General features: G+C 49.3%; 1 protein-coding gene across 1 annotated transcript in view; it reads right to left on the bottom strand.

The window, feature by feature from the left end:
- Positions 1–23,492, bottom strand: part of ARHGAP32 (Rho GTPase activating protein 32) — a 94,243-nt gene that overhangs the window by 7,562 nt on the left and 63,189 nt on the right. Inside the window, exons 9-18 of the mRNA XM_088522035.1 lie at positions 23,105–23,227; positions 21,214–21,291; positions 17,118–17,199; positions 13,726–13,776; positions 13,036–13,110; positions 8,546–8,695; positions 3,889–3,991; positions 2,801–2,945; positions 2,574–2,656; positions 314–421 (exon numbers count right to left, since the gene is read on the bottom strand). Of these exons, the coding sequence (XP_088378161.1) occupies positions 314–421; positions 2,574–2,656; positions 2,801–2,945; positions 3,889–3,991; positions 8,546–8,695; positions 13,036–13,110; positions 13,726–13,776; positions 17,118–17,199; positions 21,214–21,291; positions 23,105–23,227 (998 nt within the window). The remainder of the gene's footprint in view (positions 1–313; positions 422–2,573; positions 2,657–2,800; positions 2,946–3,888; positions 3,992–8,545; positions 8,696–13,035; positions 13,111–13,725; positions 13,777–17,117; positions 17,200–21,213; positions 21,292–23,104; positions 23,228–23,492) is intronic.

Here is a 23,492-nt window from a genome sequence, read left to right as displayed (position 1 = left end):
GCACGCAGGGAAAAGTATAACCCAGATTTCTCAGCCTGGCGATGAACAAGTCCAGAAATCATTAGGATGGAGGCCAGGGTGACTATTGTTTTTATTAAGCAAATCTTTTAAACTATACCATTTATTTTGAACTGTACCAGTACACGTAGCCAAAGCGAAAATATTAGGGGACAGACTTACTGCCCTCCCTTTCAAGTTGTGCAGCCAGAAGCTGTCATGTTGGACCCCAGGAACTGAGGCACTGGGAAACCTGCCATGTCACAGAACAGCTTTTCCTCCGGGACCAAGGACAAAACAAACAAACGCGGAATACCTCAGGAGGTTGGGAGCCCAGACAATGGCTAAGTTCTTGGTGTGCATGTTTGTGATGGAGCAGTAATCAGCCAGGCGAGCTAAGTGCCTCATTAGGAACTCCAGTGTCCTGGAAAAGGAGAGATAGGCAAGTGTTCAGCGCCGGTTAGCAGGCCCTGCTGCAATCTGCCAAACAAGCCTCACGGCTCATTATTTTCTTGTGGTTTGAGAGATCACAGGGAGAGGAGGAAAAAAAAAGAAAAAGCTGAACTATGTACCCTAAGAACAAGGATAAAGTTGCCTTAGCAAATCATTAAAGGGGAGGTGGGGGAGGGAGAGCGTTTCTGATTTGTCCGGGCTCAGGGAAAAGCCTTAAAGCACCTGCTCTTTTTCCAGTGACAGGAATCATCTAGAGGCAGCGAGCCTGGAAAATTCATCGGTTGGCTGCTTTGCTGCGCTGCAAGATTTTACACACACGCCTCCCCCTCCTCCAGGCTTTGGAAAACCAGCATCTCCTTGTGGAAAAAGCCAGGATCACGTCAGTATTCCTGTGCGAATTCCAGCTTGTGGAAGAGCTGCCTCCAGCTGTGTTCTAGACAGAGAGGGGAGACAACAGCCTACCCTTCCCAGGCTGTGTTCTCAGTAAATAAAGCTTTTTTATTATTATTTTAAACGCCTTTGAGGGCAGGAACCCTCGCGGGGAGGCAGAGGGACTAGAGCTCTCGCTTCCACCCGCCGCAGAGCTGGGGAGGAAGACGAGGAAGACGCTGCTGCCTCCTCCTCCTGCTCCCTCCTCCGCGCTGTCGCTTAGCAGCAGCGCTGGGGACAGGGGCGTTTCTGCACCCAGGCAGGCTCGAGGCTGCACAAACGGCCGCGGCGGAGACGGTGCTGCCCCAGCACCAGCTCCCTGCCTGCCTGTGCTGCTCATCCTCCAGCGAAGTGGGTTTTTCCCTCCTTTCCTAAGTAACTCGTTGCTAAGGGAGGAAACAGGGACTGCAGCAGAGGAGAGGGAAGCAGGAGCCCCTTTTCAGAAACAAACTGGCTCCTGGGTCCCCTTTTCTCTGGTGCAGGCCATGGTTTTCGCAAAGTGGCAGCAGGCTGGGCCGTGCGAAGCACAATTTATTTCTGAGCATGAAGTCCTTGTGTCCCAGCCTAGGGCTGTTTTAGGGAGAATGTAAACTGTACTAGAGAAAACCAGACCCAGGAGCACTTTTGCAGAACATAAACTGCCTTCTGTGTTTGGTGTTCTCTGGTGCAGCCATGTTTTTCCTAAGACAACTCTTAGCTGGGACTTGAGCACATACTCAGACCCAAACGGTGCTCCTCGAGTCCCAGCCACTAGTGAGGACCATGGACCGCACCAGAGAACATGGGACATCTGAGATGGATTATTTCTGAAAAGGGGCTTTGCGAGTCCCTTCAACCTTATGAAGACTGCTATAGTTAGCAATTCATAGATAAGTGCTATTAATAGACAAGTTATTCATGAATAATTATATATGTGTTTTAATAATTATGTATCCATATAAATCTACATATCTATATATCTCTATACAATATAGATATATAGCTCTTAGTAAAAATCACCTATTATTGATAGTTTATTTCTGAAAAGATACTTTTCAGGTCCCTTCAGCCTTAAGTAATAGCAGTTGACCATTATAATTAGTCTTTAATAGATAACTGCTGTTAATTAATTGAGAAGTCTTAGTCATTAATAATTATATACAAGGAATTATAGATAATAGGTAATTTTACAAGGAGCTAGTTATTGACATCACTATTCTAAATAATATAATTATTATCTAAAACTATGCTATTTATTAGCAAGATTATTATCTGTTTGTTATCTAAAATAAGAGAAGTGCTTTTAAGCCACTCCTGCTATTTGTGCATATATGTACTTCTTTTTACTACATTTCCCTTTATTGCTATTCCTGCGTAGGGTAATGTGCTGCGCTCCTCCTGGAATAAAAATATTTGCTTGCTGTTATCAGACCCTTTGGGCACAATGAGCCTGCACTTACCTCCTTGCAGCATTTTCTAGGGGAAATCAAATAAGACGTACACGAGGTTTATGGTATTTGTCTTGCTACTAACTAATTAAAAAATAAATGAACTTTATGCAGCCACACACCATCCTAATACACTAATGGACCCAGTAATATGTAATATGTAATGCAGAGGCAAAATCCAGCTTGGTGTGGAGGAAAAGCTGGAAAGGCTCCGTCCTCTCCCGCTGTTGCAGTGCTATTTGTGATGGGAATCAGGGTTGTACTAACCTGTAGTGAGGAGGAGGCAGCTGCTGAATGACATCGTGGATTTTAACCAACCGCTCCTCGTCCGTAGCAGCAGAAACAGCGTCCTGCAACACAGCGAGACGGCCTCTACGTGCATGACCCACAGTGCCAGCGTGTCACTGACATCAAGACGCGGTGATGTTCCCGTTAAACAGCCGCCGAGGAAGGCGGCCGAGGGGCTGCCGCGTCCTGCGACGCCTCGTCCTTACCGAGAACTTCTCGTAGAGCTGGTAGGTGAGCAGGGGGTTTGGCAGCTCTCGGAAGTAGAGTTTGCAGAGGGAGCCCACGCAGTGGATGTCCTGGATGTACGTGTCCTTGGTCAGGTCGGGGATCTGCTCCGAATCAAACTCGTGCCTGGGCAGGAGAGCGGGAAGACGGGCAGGGGGGTGAGCGGGAGGAAAGGAGAACCCAAGACCGCAGTGTATGAGTCTGAAGAAGGCCTGGAGCACAGGGAACGTGGCAGGATGTTGCTTGGGCACAAGGCGGGCACGAGCAGAGCCAGCGACCACATGAAGCAAAGCCCGGAGCATTCCCGTGGTTTTGGGGGGGAAAAAACCCCAAATCACAACATTGATGAAACAGAAGCAGAGCTCAGAAGGCCAGGGCTGGCTCCCTGCTGGAATATGGGCATGGAAATTTCTGTTGCTCACCAAGCCACGTTAGGGAAGGAGGGCTGCACTGTGCCCAGCCTTTTCTTTTTGTGCATCTCTGCTGCTTGTTATAAACTACAGGTTATTTTCTGACCCCCCAAAAAGGCTCAGAGTATCTTCAAAAAGATATCAAATGCAGGATTAAATATACCAAATTAAATACACTAAATTCAGCGCTTGCTGCCAAAGAAAGGCACTACTAAGGAGCCAGCCCTTGCCTTGGAGTCCCTTTCCCATATGGAATAAATTTCTGTCCAAAAAAAACCCTTTAAAACTGGGAGATTGGTTTTTCCTCCAATGTGAAAATTAAGAACAGTTGCTCATGTATAAGGTCATTGCAGATGGAGCTTTGAAATGGGCTTAACGGTCTGTTTATGTAGCTGGGAACTACAGCAACGCAACGTGTCCAGTGTCGATCAAACTCTTGGGAAAATCCGTGGCCATTTAAATGAGCAGCAGGAGCAGCGACTCCAGCTCGTGCCACGCGCCGTTCCGTTCGCCTTGGGGACATCCCAGAACATTCCAACTAGCCTGTCCCTGTGTTCCCCACCCTATACCGGGGCATTATACAAAAAACACCCTTAGAAGCCACCCTCGCTGGCCGGGAGGGGACCGTCCTGCCAGGTGTCCTCCTCGCGGGCCCTTACCGCAGTTTCTGGATGTTGGATGCGATCCCGGACAGGCGGTAGATCCCGTCCACGATGCCGTGCTTCTCGATGAATTCCGTGCAGCTCTTGAGGACCTGGGGGACTAACGGGGACACGTCATTAGTGGGACCAAGCAGAGGCTGGGTACGGCCATCCCGCCTCCTGCTAGAGCTCTGCTGACTCCAAAAACGCTACAAAATGGGGCAAATGCATTTTCTTTGGCCAAAAGACTTCCGTGGGGTTTGGATCCCTGTGACTTCCCCAGCTAATTCCTCACGGTTGGCATTCCAGCCAATGACATCCAGGGGAATCCAAGTGCTGGAAACGCGGATGCGCTAACGCAGGAAACCCCTCGCGTATCCGATCGCCACTCGGAGCACAAGGAGCTTTTCCAGCTCGTTCCCGAGCACCCCTCAGCTGCTTGGAAAGGTTGATTCCATCTCCGAGGGCTCATCTGGAGCCTGAACGAGCTGGTTAATTATTCCCCATTAACCGAGAGGGAAGTTTTATGGGTTTCACTCTCAAAACCATTTCAATTCTTCTTTAAATCAGGCACATTCCTCTCCTGTAATCTCGCTTGGGGTTTTTCTTTTTTTTTCCTTCCCTTTTTTAATCTTTTGTAAGGTTCCCACCCTGGGCTCAGGGAGGTTTTTTTTATTATTATTTTTGTTTGTTACATTTTTTTTTCCTGGAATCAGAACTATTTGTTCAGCCTGGGGACCGAGGCCTCCCATGGAGCCGCTCGTTTTCCCGATATTCCGGCACGGGGTGAAGTGCCGCGTTGGGCAGGTTACCAGAGCACGGCATGGAATTCCAGACGTTGCAAAGGAACACGGAGAACTGCAGGGACACTGGGAGCACGAGCTGAACCACCCCATGGGCAACCCCCAAGCAAAGGTGGCAACCGGGGCTGCCCTGGCCACGCTCGGGAAGAACATGAAAAATAAAAATACAAGTGCACAAAGTCCTGTAATAGGAGAGGAATGGATAATTTCAGCAGGAAGGCGCATTTCCAGCTATTCCTTTCTGCTCCCTCCACCTCACAGCGCCAGAAAGACAAGAAATTCCAGTAAATCAGCCCGAGCCTTCGGGAGGGTAATGACTTCCCTTTTATTGCCCTCTGCACCACCCAGCGAGCTGCCTGCACCTTCTGCTATGGGAATTGAGGAGGCTTCTGCCTGCGTCCTAACCGCCCGGATTGGGAGCGGGAAGCGCCACCAGGCACGACGGAGCTTCCCTCGGGACGCTCCCTTCCCACGTCTCCAGTGAGCGACATTCAAACTAACGTTGCGGAGGGGCTAAAGTCCAAGCGGCGCCGCTTCCTGCTGGAACGCTCCGGTTTTTATTGGAAAGTGTGACTTTTGTACTGCAAAACCCGAGATAATGGGGAGGGAGGCCGTAGAGCATGAGTCAGCCCCGCGCGGACGGTGCCCGGTTATGGAATCGGCTTTTTAAGAGCGGCCTGTTTTGATTTTCTCACTTAGCAGCTTAGCCAGAGACTGCGTAAAAACAAAGTGCAAGGGCCACGTTTCAGGGACGTAAATCCCGCTGGGCTGCGTCCAGGGAAGAGCGGGTTATCCCCGTGTGGGGACACTGCCCACTTCTTTCCAGTGCATCCATCTCTGGGGTTGTTCCCACCTACCTCTCTGGAGTTTCATATCCACCACTGGAAAAAAATGCCCTAGGAATTCATTCCCATGTAGAGTGTACGTTGCTGTTACCTTAATTCACTACAATGCATTGAGAGGGGGGAAAATACCCACCTTGGCCCCAGATAGCTCAAAGCTGACTCAGGTTTGCCACGTTGTGACCCACTGAGCAGCCACCTGGACTCTGGGTGGGCTCCACGTGCCTGTTCTGTGTTTAAACTGGTTGCTGGCTTCACCTTTGATGCTAAAGGCACCTAAACATTTCACTTTAACACTTACAGAAGCAGCTGAGTGAATTAAGCACCTTCTAGCTCCCAAAGTGCCCTATTTAGCTCTGTGCAATTGCGCAAAATGCAGCTAAGGACCGAAATGAGCCCAGGAAATGCGCACGGATTTACAGTTTCCTGTGGACAATATCAACTATTTACAAGGTCTTTAAGGGGCTGTAATGGAAATACGTCCTATTGCCAGCTCCTTTTGACATTTGTGCACCTTGAAAGAGGAGGACTAAAAACAGGACAGCAGATTTCAACTGATTGGAAGCTTTTTAGCTCACATTCAAACTTTTCAGCTTGGATCCGTGGAAAATACCCATTAAAAATATGACAGTGCCCAAGGGGCTGTTCATGGGCTGAACAAATCTAGCTTCGAGCTTCAGTCTCACCCATAGCCAACATCTGTGAGGAACGAGAGCGCAAACGGGGCTAATTCACCCTCTAAGAGCTGAGGCATCAAGAAAAGCTAAAACAAAGCCATAACATTGAGCTGTCCTAAATTCCAAGGCGGGGCTTTCTTCACAAACAGCACTGATCCAAAGCCAGCCAGTTATATATTTATTATATTAAAATAATGAGCTAGTAAAACGCACTGCTCAGATTAATACTGGGACCCAAAGAGGTGACACAGGGATTACCAAGTTTATCCTCGAGCTAAGGGGGACCAGATTTTCACGGATAACTCCCTGCCAAGATGCTGCCCGGGATCTCATTCCCTGTGTGTTTCTCTGTTGTGGTAACAATATTCTTCCTATAGTCAAGCCTGTAATAAGTTAGCATCGAAAGCAGCTCGAATCCTGGCCCCCCGCCGAGCGCTGAGGCCGTTCCCTGTGGAACGCTGCCGCGGATCCCGGTGCCGGAGCCCTCGGGATGCTCCCAGGCACCAGCGAGGCCGTGGCGCCGCTGCTGCAATGCAGCATTCGCCGCCTCCCACACTGAGCGAGCTCGGGCTGCTCTAATTGGGGTCAGGCTAAATTTAAGTTCCGTCTGCTTTCCTTTCAGAGGAGGATTTTCGGGGAGAAAAATCACATTTCTCCAGCTAAAAAAGGGAACCAGGGCTCTTGGCTGCTCAGGAACAGGACTCTCTGCGTCTTTGCTCGCACGGCTGGTAACTCCGTCCCCAAAAGGGCCTTTGCTCCGAGGGCTCGAGGCTGTAATTTGCTAGAAACCAGAAAAACCAACAACAAAACACCCCCTGCCCTCGAAACTACCCGCCCACAGCTGCCAGCTCAGCAATCCCCGCAAGCGCCGACGTGAATCATCACCGGCGTGCAGGAAAATCTAAGGTGCAGCCCTCGTTCCTGCTGCTGTTACTGTAAACACCGCTTCACCCTAAACCTCCCTCCTTCCCGTGCCACATCTGAGGGGGACAGAGCCCCGGAACTGGAGTCTCCTGCTCTGGAGACCTTCCAACCCACCAGGATGCCACCCTGTGTCCCGTGCTCCGGGTGTCCCTGCTGGACTGGATGATCCCGAGAGGTCCCTTCCAAGCTCAGCCCTTCTGTTAGCTCTGCTCTGTGCTCCCATGACACCTCAATCCCTTCCTACGATCGGCTCCGTAGGAGCAGAGCGAGGGAATCCTAAGACACCGCGTGTGCCCAGAGCTGGGTTATTCCCTGGAGCCCACGAACGTCTCCACAAACCCATCCCGGGGATGACATCACTTGGAGCACAGGTCAGGGCGCTGAATCACGCAGCAAAAACCAACCCTGCTGTGTGGAACGGAGACGTGTCCCTGTTAGCGGCGTTCCAGCCGGATCTGCTTCACTGCAGGGAGTTAGGAAAGAGCTATTAAACCAAGGCTGAAAGCAACTGGTAACTCCTAGGCCTCATTAGGAGAGGAGAGCTCGCTGGGAGCCGCGCAGATGCAAGGGATGGGATGGGATGGGGAGAGACCTGCACGAGCAGCGAGCTACCACGAGGCCCTGTCACACGGGAGGCACAAGGGACATCAAAATCCAGCGCAGGGCTCAAGGAGCAAAGACACCAAACGGAGCAGCAAACCGCACCGGGCCGGCAGCAACGCCAACGTCCCCTTCTCTGCTGGCTCTAACTGGCGAGAGGCCAGCGCGGCTCCACGCTGCTTGCCCAAACAGCCCTCAGCAGGGGGGGAAGCGTTTCTGGGAAGTGACCTGTGAAGGAATTCGAGTCCTCTGCGTGCTGCTCAGCAGTGCAGGTGCCTCCCTGATTTCACAGGAAACAAAGTTCACCCAAGGCAAAGGAATAACAGGGCCTTTCTCCTCGGAGCGGACACCTCTTCTCCACTGTTTCCCCTAATTGCTGCCCTCAAAAGGGGCAGAGAAAGGCAGCAGCAAAGCCAGTGCGACAGACTGAGAGGAAGGAAGCTCTGAGGAAACAAAATACCCAGGTAATTCCTGGGGCCTTGGGGAAGCTGAGGGAAGGGCAGGTGAAGGACCTGCGCTGTAGACTGCCCTACCATCACACCAAGACAGTGAGAAACATGCAGGCTTGACCTACCTGTAACCTCCTCGCTGACACTGATCACATAAAAAGTTTATTTCCCTGCCCAAACAGTGCTTATTCCGCATCTGAAGGCTTCAGGAGGTGGAGAACTGCTGCAGTTCTGTCCATCTCCACGCCTGCACGATGCTTACGCGGGTCACCCCGCTCATCTTGCAGCCGCCAGCTCTTGCTACGTGGTTCTGTGCTAGCAAACACCTCCCTAACAGCAATAAAACACCCGGCAGGGAAGGAGCCCAGGCTGCTTCTTACCATCGTGGCCCGAGTTGAGAAGATGCTCTCCCAGGTCGCAGCCGAACACCCTCTCCTTGAGGATCCCGCGCTGCTTCAGCTTCTGTTTCGTTGGCCGTGACTTCATGAATGTCCGCAGGAAGGTGATGAGCTTGCCGTGCTTCTTGGACACTGCAAAACACAACACGGTTCCTTTTAGGTTCCTTTTGGGTTCCTTTTCTCCACCGGGCCAATGCAAATAGGAGGATGCAAAAAAAATCAGTGCCAATGATGAGGAGGACGCAAATAAATCAGTGCAAACGGGGCAGACGGGCTGGGGTAGAGCTTCCAAGGGGGAGCAAAGGGTGCCCCTGGATGTCAACTTTCCTTCCGGAGGCCCCGCTCCGGAGCGGCACAAAAGGGCTCTGCCTTCCCCAACAAAAGTGCCATTGTGCCCTGATTTAAAAGCAATTTAGCCTCCACAGAGGAGCTCTATCAAGAAGAACAAGTCTAGGTATAAAAGGAGTCGCCTTGGGAGGAGCTGCAAGGGTCCCCCCTGTGCTCCTGACTCAGGTACCAGAGGGGAACACCCGTGCATCTCACCCCATAGGACCTCCCGGTGCTCTAACAGACCTTACACCAGGCTCCACTCCATGATATTTTAGTATCTCTCCCCTTCCACCAGGCACTGATGTAGCCTCGCTAGGTGCAATGAGCCTGATCCCAAAGCCCTGAAGATATTTCCATTTATAGGGCCAGCAGGTCACCAGGCAACTCCTGGGTTTCACCTTAGGCATTACAGGAAGGTCCAATGGATACAGTTCCGTGATCCAAGGATGCACTTCGCTTGGTGTTTACATGTTAAACCACTAAAGGAGACCCGGGTTTTCAAACCAGAGCAGGTTCCTTCTGCAGGTTCAGCTGCCACCGCGGGAGCCTCAGGGGTGTCTTTTGGCACCGCTGCTCTCCCTGCCGGCGTCTGCTTGCACAAGCGGGGCCTCAGTTTCCCCCGGCGCTGATAAGAGCTGTTAAATAAGGATTATTTCACTCCTGAGAGCGGGGCCCGTTTGCCTCGCGGGGCTAAGGTCGAAGGTGAGAGCACGCGCGGCCTCCCGGCTTCAGGAGCACGAGCAGGCTGCAAAATGCGAGTGTGTTCAAGGGGGTTAATTCCAGACTCGTTGGATAGCAAAAACATTAACTTTTCTCACAAGAACGGCCTGGATTTCCTGCCGTTGTAGGAGCAGGGATAGGGAGAGGAAAGCAGGCTGCTCAGAGCGGCTTTCTTACCCGCTCGAGCCTCATCCGCGCTATTGCTGCCTCCGATAAAAAGCGGGAATGGTGCAGGAGATCCCCAATGCTGGCAGCAACAAGGGATGATCCTGAGTGACTCCGAGCGCTTAGGATGGGGACCTCGGAGCCCATTCCGGCCCCATTCCCATTGAAACGGGGGCGGTGGCGGCTCCCGGGAGGAGGCGGGTGGTGACAGGAGAGGTGACACGGAGCAACAAGCAGCAGCGGATGATTCATCTGGAAAGGCCTCGCCAGGACCCCGGGAAAAGCAGCCTGCGATTCCATCGCCAAGGGATGTGGGAATCCACCCGGGCAAGGAGGACAACATGCAAGAGCTGCCTGTGCGGGCTCGGGAATGCGGATTTGCTGCTGTTTCCCTCAGAAATAACAAGCCCCCGCAGGGCACTCGCTCCTCCGAAGGGGCTCGCGCTTCCCGGAGGCATCCTGGATGATCCAGGATGTTTGCAAGGTCGTCTCCATGGGAATCGCTCCGGCTGCCCCCGGGCTCGGCAAACAAGGGCCGGCAGGGGCAGAGCGAAGCCCCCTCTCTCCCCAACAGCAGCAGCAGCAATAGCAATGCCTGGGAATGCATCCTTGGGAATGTGTCCCTGGGAATGCGTCCCCGGGAGCGGGGAGGGGAGACAAAGGGATAAAGCAAGGCGCAGAAATCCATTGAAATTCCAATTGTCGGCATTCCCGTCCGCCTGCTGCCTCCCGGGGAGCAGGGAGCTCGGCTCTGGCGGCGCTGCAGCCCTCGCACACGTGGGAGCGGGGCCGGCGGCTCCCGTTCCTGCAATTCCTCCTGCCCCGGCATTTTGGCAGTGCCCAAAGCACGGCACAAGGCAGCCGGGAGGCTCCCGTAGCCCCGCGGATCCAGGGAGCCCCTCGGAGCCTCTTCCCCCCACAGACACCCCAAGGAACCCCCAGGTAACTCCTCATCCGTCCAAAACCGCCGCCGCGGCACAAACCCTCGGAGAGCCTCGGATCTGACCTGTCCCGCGCGCCGCGTCCTTCAGCCCGGAGCCTCCGGAGCCGCCTCCAGCCGGAGGCTCCGCGGCCGCGCGACAAATCCCTCCTTCCCCATCCGTCCCCGCCGCTCCCGGCCGGAGCCGCCGCGCGGAGGGAAGCGCCGCGGGGGGACGGTGCCTCTCACCTGGCCGCGCCGCCGGCTCCGTGCGGGCTCCGAGCGGCTCCGCGCGGCTCCTCCCCGGGCTCCTCCTCCCGCAGGTGCCGGAGCGGCCGGAGCGCCGGGCGGATGCGCAGCCCCTCTCCCGCTGCCCCCCCGAGCGGCGCGGGATTTGCCTTTCCCGTTAGCAGCGACCTCGTGCCGAAGCAGAGGGATCTGCTTCCGCCTACGCGGCCGTCCCGCAAAACCCGTTTCTTTCGGTGCTCCCGGTTTCTCCTCGGGAATGATTTTTCCACGGTTCCTTGCTGAGTCCTGTCTCCAAGTAACGCTCGTCCTGCAGCTACTTCTGTTGGATATTTTGCGCCGGCAGCGACGCGGGTTCAAGTCTCCGCAAAACTCCAACCGATCCTGATCCTCTAGAAGCTCCTTCGGCTACAAGCGCCGGGGAGACGGGATCAATGTTCCTCCATGGGCCTTTCCTTCCGCAAAAGCGTGTTCCCACGGGAAGCTCGGGAAAGCTCCTGGGAAGCAGCTGTGTGGCAGGGGATGCAGAAAGGGATCCCGCTCTCCCTTCGAGCTGCGCCCTGCGTTTCCCTGGGATTTTGGAAGATTCCCGGGTTGCTTCTCCTCACCCCGGCAGTGCCTCCCAGTGGAGCTCCGCGGGCACCAAACACACCTTGGGACACACGGATATCCCAGGTTTCCAGCACGCTGCTCTATGGGAACATCCCTTTCTCCAGGCTACAAACGCTGCATCGATCCCAAAGGCCGCCCAAGACCCCCCGGGCAAGAGAAACAACAAAAAAGCAAGAGAAACTGCCCAAAAAGCGCTGCCAAAACGGGCACCCGCTTCTTGCTACCACGGCCAGGAAACATCTGCACTGTTAAAGCATTAAAGGATTAGGAAACAACGGAAAAATCACACCTCCCAGTGCTAGGAATTTGTGCGCAACGCAGTTTACCGCAACCCAGACAAGGGTTTTGAGGAGTCTCCCCCAAAATTCAACGGAAACGGGGCTCCTAACGTCTCATTCTGTGTCCAAATCAAATTCAGGCTACACCGTGCTGCTGGTTTGCCCAGTAAATGGAGAAGCTGTAGCTTGGGCCTTGCTTTCTTTCAGCCTCTGTGCCTAGAACACGGGCTCTAGGAAGCTGCGATCTCAAACGCCCGTTTTCTGAAGAAATCGCAGATTTTTATGGCGCAGGTTTCCCGGGAGACCAGCTGAATCCCGAATATAGCAACGTTTCCACGGCTCGGCCTACGGCTCCGCTCCCTCTGCGCCAAGAAACGGGAAGGGGAAAGAACCGCTTCACATCCCGGAGGGAGCACAACGTATAGATTAGCATCTACTAACCTATAGGTTGCACCCAAAGAGGGCATAGGGACCCTCTATGTGGAATGCAGTGATTCAGCAAAGGAAAAAAGCATCTCTGTGACCAAGTCTCTCTCAGGAACCCGTCAGGTTGTACCCAACATCTACCAGCGACGTTCCTGAGCCCCTCCGCTCCGCTGGAACGCTGGAATTTCACCCCACGTCGGTTCTGAGGAGCCGCGGCGACGCTGACAACACAACACGGTTGTTTTCCGCTAACGCTGTGCAAGTGGGGACGCATTAGAGCCATTCCTGCTGCCACAGGACTGTGGCATTTAACCACATTTCTCCTCTCTCCCCTCGGAGCAAGTTCTTTCCTCCGGAGCACGGCCAGAGGGGTTTGGCACACGCTCCGGATGGGGCTTTCCGAGGCACGAATGGAAAGCACCAGGGAAGGAATATGAAGGAAGCTTCATATTGTGGCAGCCACACGAAAGGAGAACACCCGGATTCCTGATGCAGACCATGGCCACGCGGCCACGGAGAGAGCGGAGCATCCGCACGGGCAAAGCCCAACTGCATAAAACCATTTGCAGCAGCTCTGCTTGCTAAGGGGGAGCGTTTGCAAAACCTGGCGTTGACCTTTCTAGCCGCGAGATGCTAAAAAATACAAAAAGGTGAATCTAGTTCAGCTACGTCTAGTTTCTGCGCTCGAACCTAGGGTGTTAGTACGTGGTTATTGCTAGCACGACGAACAGCGTTAGGCTGGGTTAGGACACCGAGAGACTAATGAAGGGCTCTACCTGAGCTCAGCTGGGCCTGGGTCAGAGCCTCGGGACCATGTGCAGAGCCTGGCTTTACACTATCCAGCTCCAAATCTGCGCGCGGGGAGGGTCGGGGGCAGACACGAGGTGGGAGAAAGGACAAACAGATTAAAACACCCGCTGGAAAACCTGCAGGGGCAGAGGGAGAGCAGAGAAGTGCAGGTTTGGGGGGCTCTGGGGCGGGCGAGCAGGACCTTTGCTGCGGAGGGATGTTCTCAACAAGAGCACCCGGGCACGTTCCCAATCCCAATCCCGGCTGCCCAGAGGGATGAGTTTTGCCTGGGAAACGAGCAGCCCGGCTAATGAGCAGCTGTGTTAGAGCTGCTCCGGCCTGGGACTCTTCCCTCCGCACAAGTGGCATCCTCATTTGGTGCGCTCCGCACTTGAGAGCAATTTCTGTTGATTATGGTTTTATTGATGCTAAATGATCGCATCATTCTAGCAGAAAAGAGTTCGAATTGCTGTTTTTTTTTATTTTATTTCCCTGCTATATTTGTTTTATGGCTAAAGAGCTTTAAAAAGGCCCATGCTAAACTAAAGCTTTGGTTTCCCTGGATGTCTTTTAAGGCACCAGCGCTGCTGACTTGCACGTGCGGAATTCAAAACACACAAGAAAGAGGGCGAGAGAGACGGAGACAGAGAGGGAAAAAGGAGTCGGTGGAAACGTACAGGGGGGGAAGTAGCTCCAGGATGCTGGGCGGGCTCCGTGGGCAGGGGAAACTGGGAAGGTATAATTAAAAAAAAGAAAAAAAAAACAACAAAATGTTGGTTAAAACATGCGCCGGTCGGGTTAAAGTCATACAAAGCTCAGCTCTACACAGCCCCAAGCCTTCGAGTTGCAGATTCATTAGGATCCTGGAATTCCCCACCCGGCAAGCGCCCGTTTTTTCTGGAAAAAAAGCCATTTCGGGGGTTTGAACTTTGAGCCCAAGCGCCGCGGAGCCGGTTTGCGCTGCTCCCCTCTCTGCTAAGCCTGTGTTTATGGTTAAGCCTGGGTTTAAGTGCTCTGTGAGTCAGGAGCAGGGCTGGAACATGGGACATTTCTCTATATCCAGGGACGAGGACAAGCACTGGAAAATAACAGCTCCCCAACTGGCAAATGGACATTTTGGGCTCAGTCTGAACGCAGCTCAAGGGGACAAGGAACCACCCCCTTGTTTATGCAAGGTTAACAGGAATGGCACTGGTGATTTCTATTAGATTTTTCCATATTTTGCTTAGGAAAACGCAGGCCTCCTGCAGAATGCAGATGCTGTTTGCACCTATTCTGCCTGATCTGTTAAATTAAACAGCACCTTTTTGGTTTAGGGATTAGCAGCCTGCTCCGAAGCAGGCACCATCTCTCAGGCATCTGATTGCAAGGGCTCTTTAGCAATGAAGGTAACTTGATTTGCACCTTCGCAGTTAAAATTAATTAATTTAGGGCTGTCTTTGGGTCCAGTGCTCAGAAAGCTTCGTATTGGACACGTAGAAGGGGCGATGCACACAACAACACGCAAAATACAGGAAACAAATGGCATGTATGAGGTGAAACATGGTAGGAGACTGGAAATACGGGTAAAAGCACCACAGCAAATAGGCACAAGTAGGAGAAAAACATGGAATGAAACGGAGACAAATGCACACAGTGTTCCTGGAACGGACCAGGGCTGGACACGACTGAATGAAAGGAGCGAACGGCCTCAATCTGCAGGTTTTTCCTAAATGTGCACCTAAAAGCAGCTATTCTTTCTGTCCCCAAAGCAGCACAATGGATATTTAGAAGAGTTACTTCTCACCAAGAGGACTGTCTGCATTTCAGATACAATCCTTCATCCCGGATCTCTTCAAAACCCTTTTTATGTAAGACCTGATTCCATCTGTAGGAATTGAGCTAAACTGTCATGGAATGGCATTAGTTATCAAATTCTGGGTACCGATTCAGTATAATCATTGAGCTCAAGAAATAAGCCTTAGAATACTTGATCTGAGTAGGAATTCAGGAATATTTTAGAGGAGAAAACACCCAGGATTGAGACAAATCGGTTGGGATTTGTTGGTCTCGCACTCCCCTTCTGGATCTGTGCAGTGGGTTTTTAAGTAAATAGAAACAGGCAGGACATCACTTTGCATTTTGTCTAGGGAAGTAAAATAACGGATTTCCTCACAGCACTGAACAAGAGGATTCAGGGCACCTTCTATTTTCCTTTTTTTTTGCCTTTCTCGTGTACAAATTGAGCCTACGAGTAATGAGGTAGCTGGTTCATGGGATAGATCCTGAAATGTGCTTGGAATTAAGCTCTGTATGAGCTGTTTGCACTCACAGAAACACAAAGTACCTTCCTCACATGGCAAGGGAGCTCCCAGCCTCCAGTGCTGTGTTGCTAAGACCACAAGCAGTATTTTGGGAGATGGCAGGTTTACCTATTCCAGAGATTATTTAAGAAAAAAATAAGTTCTTTCCTACTACTTGGAATTTTCAGAATTGAATAAAATGGTTTTCCTGCAAGGATAGTTTGCCTTCTGTTTATCTCAGACACTGGCTGCATTCTCACTGGTGTGAGCATCTCAAAGAAAATATTGTTTTAAAAGCAGAGTTTGCATTTAAGCCCGGCCTTCCTCTCTCGTTGCCTGCCTTTCATTTACATTTGAATTTCAATCCTTATTTGTCCTGCATTTAAGACACAATGCAGTGTCTTATGGTTCTATTAAAACGTTGTCCTCATCACTTCTGCAAATCAAACCCTCTAATTATAAATAATAATAAAAATTCAGGGCAGGAAGTTCTTTGTTTTCCATCTGCTTTTCATTAGATTACTCAATCCAGCCAAATCTAAGGACGGTTACACAACACAAGCAGTTCTATGCCCGTAAATTCCTTCGTGGCAAAGCTTTATGCTGCAAAATGTCCTAGATGCTCTGCAAACGATGTTTGGATTAGAGGGAAGAAGGTTGCACGTTGATAAATATGCCTTATCAAGCCCAAATCTAGAACTTCACGTTCATTCTGGGTGAAACGTCCTGCTAATGTCAAGTAAGGACAAAATCTGTGGTTCTGTTTAGAAATTTCTTGCAAAAGAAAAGGCAATCTAACATTTAAAATGTAGGTAGAGGGGGTTTCGCTGCAGTTTTTTGCTTTTAACTTTATGCAGGGAGCAGCTATGGGGGAGCTCAGCAGTGATGGCCTCATGGCAGTATCTCACAACGTATTAATTTAACGGGATTTGGGCTTTTTGCATCAACTTTGTAACACATTTCCCCCGACTGAAGGAGGAAATCCACTCCCTAATGTGTGGCTCAAGTTAGATCTCACACAACCTTCTGAAAAAGGTCAGCAATTTTTAAAAAATGCATTTAGCATTACCTTAAATTTTATATGTCTATATGTATATAGGTATTTTGAAAGAATAAAATGAAATGTTCAGCACCAGTGAATTCTGCAGAGGCCTCAGCTTTCATTTCCAGTGCTGCCAGGACGGATGCCACTAGAATCACATCCCAGATCCTGCCTTCCATTTAATTTTCCATTGAGCAGCAGTGCCTGGTACCAATTCGCCTGTATCTCACAGGATACATAAGTGTCCAGAGGGATATATCCAGCATGGAAGCAAAAAGGGTCCCAAGCTCCGTTATATCTGCCTTCCTCCAGCAATCTACCCAATTCATCAGTTCCATCTATGCCAGCAGAATCTTTTTTGCCTCACTTATATGTTGTGTATGAAGAAGAGCTAATGTGCAACACTCTCAAGGCACCAAGAGCTGGGATGCTGCATAGAAACGTTAGTTACTGCTTGCTGAAGGCATCTCAAGTTCTTCTAAGCTTAAAATCTTTCCAAATATGCAGGAGATGAACATTGATATTAGCTTATGTAACACTGCAGATGAAAGACTGTAATAGCAGCTATTCAAAGGCAGAAAATGTGTGGATGATCGACACATACAGAGGGTGACATGGCATGAATAAAGGATGTTCAACACATACAGAGGATAACAGGGTAGGTCTAATGCAGATGTTAAGCATGGAACATCAACAAAACAACTCCTTTTTATTTCATTGCATCTTAAAAACTAAATATACATACCTGGTTTTGGCACAGAATTGGTCACAGACTGAGGGACTTTGTCATTAATTAATTCAACACATTCGCTAGGGAAAAATCCAACCTGTAATGAAAGGAGAGACAGAATACTGAGCGCTGTGTCTTTAGATCAGAATTGTTAAACCTGGGTCTAATTATAGCTTTTATGAAGCTTCATGTAATCTTTAGCTCTGCTTGCCTGGCAACCATAACATTATCCAGTCTAAAATGACCCAGCATAACAAAAATAATTTTTCAAATTGATGCAAGCAAAAAATATGTGTATATATATATATACCCACATACCAAATGCTTAGTTCTGTAAAATACTGTTATAAATCTGTTTTCTAAGGACAGAGGTATCAGCCTGCACCTGTGTGTATGGAGGGGAGAGGACAAATGTGCTAGATGCATGTGAAAACAACACGATTCCATGTGGTTTTGGTTAAACTGAATTCGTCTCAGCATTAGAGAATAGATTTAATAAAATACACAGAGTAAAATGTGACCTTCGCTTGTAACTACGAACCCAGTAATTTGACTAGTGATGAACACAAGTATTTTTGCCATAATGAACATAACCAGACACAATATACAAATCCTAACCACGAATTTAAAAGGGAAACAAGCCTCATGATGGCCCTGTCACTGCTTCTCAGCGTGTCAGAAGGTTTCCCTGAACATTCCCTTCTTGCCACGTTCACAGAGCAATAATTAGAGTGGACTTTTTGGGGAAAGACAACCTGAATTTGTGCTAGTCTTGACAAGCTCTTGGATATTAACTTACTGGTAAGAGTTTGGAGGCCTTTACAGTTTCTGAGTGATTTAGCTTTTCCTCCACAGTCCTCAAGGGATCGTCTGCAGGGTCCTAACCCCTAACTTGTGCCTCATTCCCACCCACTTAAAAGCTGCTGCTTTCCCTTCCATGGAAAGTTTTCCACGATTTTGCATAAATAAATGACTTGGGTCCCACAGTAAAGCTCAACAGATGTAGCAAGGCACTGTTAGAGCTTGATCCAGGATTAAAGGATTTGGCAACATACAAAAACTAATAGCAAGGGTAATATATTTAGATAATGTAAGGTCATCTGAAGGGTAAAAAAAAATCACTACACACCTTAACGAAGGAGGAAAACACAGGTTGCTGCTGCAAACATCTCTGCAACAGCTACGATTTGATCTTTGTTTGATTTTCTACACAAGGCTTTATGGGAAAGGCTCAAAAGAGCAGTAATTATTTGCAGTGCACGAGGAGGGAATCCAAGCAAAAGAGAAGGCAGCAGCCACATAAATGGCACGTTGGCTTGAGCTACACATTTATTTGAGCAGTGGCTGCAAGTGAAAAGCAGCCTCCAACACTCTGCCCTCAGATGCAGAGGGAATTTGCAGTAGAATTTATGTATGTGACAAGAAATAATCGATTTTTATGTGTGTCCCATGTAACAGCATATTCCAGGTAGAAGTTTTTGTGAAAGAAATCCCATGATAAAGCCATGGGCTAATGGCCAACTGCCCTTCTTTTGCTGTGTCTCAAGATCTATACATTTGCTTCCTTGCTTTCAGAAAATATAAGTTACATGTGCAATCCTGGACAGTTTCTTGGTCAATAAAAGGCCTTAAAGGAGTTTGGTGGCCAAGACTCAGCTCTCCTTCCCCAGGGTTTAGGATCTCCTCTGCTTAGAGGAAACTTCTGCAACATCTTTGGAATTTTTAAGTGCAAAATCATTCCCCTTTCCGCCCCAACAACACGGATGCGGTTCTTAATCTGAATGATTCACACCTCTATTCACTACCTGGCCATGCAGAAAACTCAAGAGAGCGGCAGAGAAATTCAGAGATGCTGCCCAAATCCCCCCACGTCAACGTTTTCAGGATGGAAGTGGCCTCCACCCCCAGGTGCAGACTCCTGTGCACCGGGTTCGTGCCGCAAAGACGAGGGATGAATAAAAAGATGATGGGAACAAAGAGAGTTGGGCGGCTGCGAACGCGGAGGTGGCTGCAGTTTAGGGAACAATCTCACAAAGAAAGCAGTGAGTCACCAAGGACTCGCAAATTCTAGCTTCAAGCAGAAAAAAAATGCCTTGAAAATCATTTTACTTTAATCAGAGAGGCTGATAAGAAGCCTAATGGGTTGTTTTGTTCTGCGCAGGATTAAGAGGCTTGCACTGCAGTCATTAGATGAGCTACTGGGAGAAAGGCCCCTGCAGCTGGGAAATTCAAAGGATTAACCAAAAAAGGTGATGCTGCCCCAAAGGATTGGCCTGCCTGGCAAAGAACAAACTCATTTCTGTGCTGAATCCAAGCTGCCGTTAGCTGAACCCAAACACACTCAAAACCTGTTGGATTTGCTTATCTCTGGACGTTGGTAGATCCGTAGGAACGCTTCCTACACTGATTTTATTCGTATTATCTTCATCCTGCGACTGTAGGTGCTTCTCCTAGACGTGAGGTAGCTCAACAGACAGGGTCTACACACTGAGCCATGTGTTGTAGACCTGGATTTGCCAGCAGGACTTCCAGAGAAGACTGCTAGTCCCAGGATGCAGGGTATCGTCATGCACATAAAGGTAGAGCTGCTTTTCCTCACATTCCTAGGCCATTCCAGCTGGGAGGAGTGAGTTCTTCTTCCCATTTCCTAAATTTCTTCCACATTTTCCTTTTATTCTGCCTCCTCTTCTCAGCATATCTCTCTACCCATCACCTGATTTGTCTTCTTTTCCCTCCAGCTACTTATTTTGCAGCTCTTCCCGATTCCCTTCCTGACTCGAGTTGTTCTGACAGCTCCACACTTCTTTACTGACCTGTACCACATCTGTGCTTGTGTGTGCATTTAACCTACAAATTTTCTTCTGTATTTTACAGCCCTTAAACTTCAGCCTGGGTTAAAAAACCCCCCTGTGTCTTTGTGCACCACTGGGATCTGCATCTCTTGCTAGCTGAGGGTGATCCAGGCAAGGAAAAGCTCTGATGTGCACGTTGAGAAATGCCAGAAAGTGTCAACTGAGAGGAGAAACGCCTCTCTGCCCATGAGAGGCACGTTTGTGTGAAGAGAGATGTTTGTGTAGGAATAACCAAGCTAGCACAGCTCATGAAATTACTGCCTGTCAAGTGAGATAGAGCAAAGATTGTGCAAACACCATCTGAGAGCTACTGAAACATATATCATAGGGGCTGTATGTCTGTTTGGTGCTTTGGGTAGGCCTCTGGCTTATAAATTAAGAGGCAAAGGTACTGCAGCCTTGATTTTCTATTAAGTAGTTCTGCTTTATTTTGCAGGTTCCTTCAAGACCTCCTCCTACTAAACTGTATCACTGATTTTTGACAGTGCAACAATACAAAAGTCCTGCCAAGACAAAACACAGTCGCTGACTCCAAATTTCATCTGCTTGTGAAGAGATGGTCACATGAAAATCCTTCCATAGAGAGACACCACAGTGTGAAGGGGTAGAAAGTCCCCCTGCCTTTCAGTAGCTTTGGGCTTTTTTACTGCTTTTGTGCATAAAGACCTTGTTTTTTATTTCCTAAAGGGCGAATCCAAGCTGCAGCATAAGCCAAGCACAAGGAAAAAGCCATTCTCACCCAGAAGGTTTCATGCCTAGTTCTCAGATGTTTTAAGGATCTTTTGAAAATTCAGTCTAAATCTCAGCTATATTTTTTACAGGGACCTGGAATATTATCACCTTTGAATAAATAAAGATTTGGAAGCACAGATGAGTTGGGTGGCTCGTCCAAGTCAACAACAGAGTCTCCTCACTGGTTTCCTCTGAATCCTTTGTTCTGCCCTGTCTAAATGTTAGACAGTGGAAAGAATGGGATGATTTGGATAACAGTGGCAGCTGTCGCAGAGAGGGTGCAACATAATCTCCTACCAGCACCAGCCCAGCTGTCCATCAAGATCAAAGGGTTGGGGCTATTCCTACCTTGTGCAGGATTCTTCCAGTGGAGACCCCATCTAGCTCGAGTTCAAAGAGCAAGTGGAAGTGCAAACACCCTCTCTTCATATTCCCAAGCAATCGTGGGCACAGCAGTTGCGGGATTGCTGAGTTGATGTGTTTATGTGCTGAGTTTATGTGTTTTAATCCAGTTTAATCAAGCTTACCTGGAACCCATGCTTGCCTCTCCACCACGTGGTCAGCTCCTTGGGGGGCATGTCAATAACAGACACGATGTCTCCGACCTGCAAAAGATTTGCAACATCAGCCCCAGCTTGCAAGGAGAAAGCAGGACTCCAACCCGGGCGTCCCTGCGCGCTGCAGGAAATCCCCAAGCTTGTGGACACCTTCTCCAATGCGAATCCTGAGACATCTTGGGGAGCAAACTGCGAGGTAGGAGACTTGCAGTGTTACACAACCTCCAGCACACAGCTGTGGCAGCTATATTCATAGGGAAAAGCCTGTCAAAAGCAGCAGGCTCTCTGCCAAAGGGGAGAGAAGTGCTCTGATTAAACGGCAGTGATAGCATAAAAAACTTGGGAAGATATTTTCAAGTAGCTGAAGTCATTTTTCCTTCTTGCCATATATATATCTGAATGTATGCACCTACATATGTCTGCTTGTTTCCTTTCATGGCAAGATGTTAAGAGCTCCCTGAGCGTTCACAAGCTGACAGAGACTTTTCTGTATTAGAAAACGAACGGAGGAGAGATGAAAATGAGAAAATCCAGAGCAGAATGGGCAGAACCTAACTTAATACTGCAGCTTGGTATGGTGAAAATTATTAATAATAATGCCTAACTTTTACCTGGTATTTTGCCCTAATGGCTCTTAAAGTGCTTTTCAGAGAAGATAACACATCTCCACCTTTCCGACAGGGATAACTGAGACACAGGTATGCGAAATGACTTGCTCAAGGGAACAGCAAATCCGCAGGGGAGAAGATTCCCCTGCATGAAACCACGCTGAGCAGAGAAATCCAAATTATTCCTGAGTACTGACAAGCAAACGCCAGGGTCACCTAGCTGCACAACAGCTAAAATATAAAAAGACAGCGTGGGTTAGGGCTCCTATGCCTAATAGCAGCTTGCCTGCCCACCTGGGTGTTGCAAGGCCAAGGCAGCTCGCTGGCTTTTATTAATATTAAAACACTGACTAAGAGCCTGTATCCTGAGCTGCCTGCGTTTTAACTCGGAAGATGACAAACCCACATGTCTTTCTGATTAGCTCTGCTCGTTGGTGTACGCTAATAATTGCCTCGGCTTTGAATGCAAATAAAACCCTGGCAGCATTAGGTTATCACTGCGATTGTTACTTCCCGTGCCGCACGCTAAGACTAGGATCACAAAAGCTCCTTGGGGCACTAACTCTTTTCATTTTTACTTTTTTTTTTTCTGTCTAATATTACAATACTCCATTTATGCTAACATTGCACATAAGCAAGCAATCAGAGCATAAAATATGGCTTTCTGGCTAGCCAAGACAAGGGACCTGGATATTGAAGACATTCCAGAGCCTGATCTTCAGTAACTTTGCTTCCCAGCAGCTCCTATTCTGCATCAGGTAAGATTTTCCTAACAGCTTTGCATCACCCCCTAAGCCCTACAGTCTTTGATAATCTGGTTCTTTACCTTTTCCAGGAGTAGAAATGCTTAAAATTTTAAGTGTTTTAGACCTGCACCCACTTACAGGAGCACAGGTTGGGTAAAACCAGCCAGTGGTTAATTAAATTGGCATGTGTCCACATACACACACACGTAGACTGTCTTCCTGAACATATTTAACATACTTTGAATCCACGGTACAACATGAGCTATGCAGGGGCTGCTGCTGCTCAAAGACCACACTGGAATACGTGGCAGGATGGGGTTAATCAGAAGGTGCTAATGCCATTAAAGCTGTATTTTAAAGATAACTGGACTCCTCTGTCCAGCCCAGTGCAAGGGTATTTATCCCAGTCTCCTAAGCTTCAGCACCCAAAACATTCTGAAAGTGCATGAACATATTTCTGTTGCAAACCCACAAACATTTGGCAACAAAGAACGTTTAATTATTTACCTCAAAGGACAGCTCATCTGCTGCCTGAGCAATATATCTCTTAATAACGTGGGCAGCAGCGATAGCAGGAACGTTAATGGACGATTCCTCATGGACCAGCAGGTGATTCCCCTTGTTATCAATCTGAAAGAAGGAGCACAGGAGACTGTGAGGCAGCTGAGGACAAGCGGCTGTGAGGATGAGGGTTATTGGTGCTCATACGTGGCAGGGGCTTCAAGCTGATGCACAGAGACAGCACAGCTTGGGGGCCCTTCAAGAGACAGCACGTCTAGAAACGAAGAGGAAGGGCAACCCAAAGTGCATTTCACAAGGCCCACTGTCCCCGTGCACGTAACTGAGGAGGAAAACGCTGTGTTTGTGCATCTCTGGGTACAAGCAGGAACATGAC

The sequence above is a fragment of the Tinamus guttatus genome, unplaced genomic scaffold (genome assembly GCF_059628265.1).
Source record: "Tinamus guttatus ecotype Peru unplaced genomic scaffold, ASM5962826v1 Tinamus_guttatus_pri_ptg000143l, whole genome shotgun sequence".
NCBI classification, from domain to species: Eukaryota; Metazoa; Chordata; class Aves; order Tinamiformes; family Tinamidae; genus Tinamus; species Tinamus guttatus.
The sequence above is the reverse complement of the archived record's forward strand: the minus strand, read 5'-3'. Positions and strand labels throughout refer to the sequence as shown.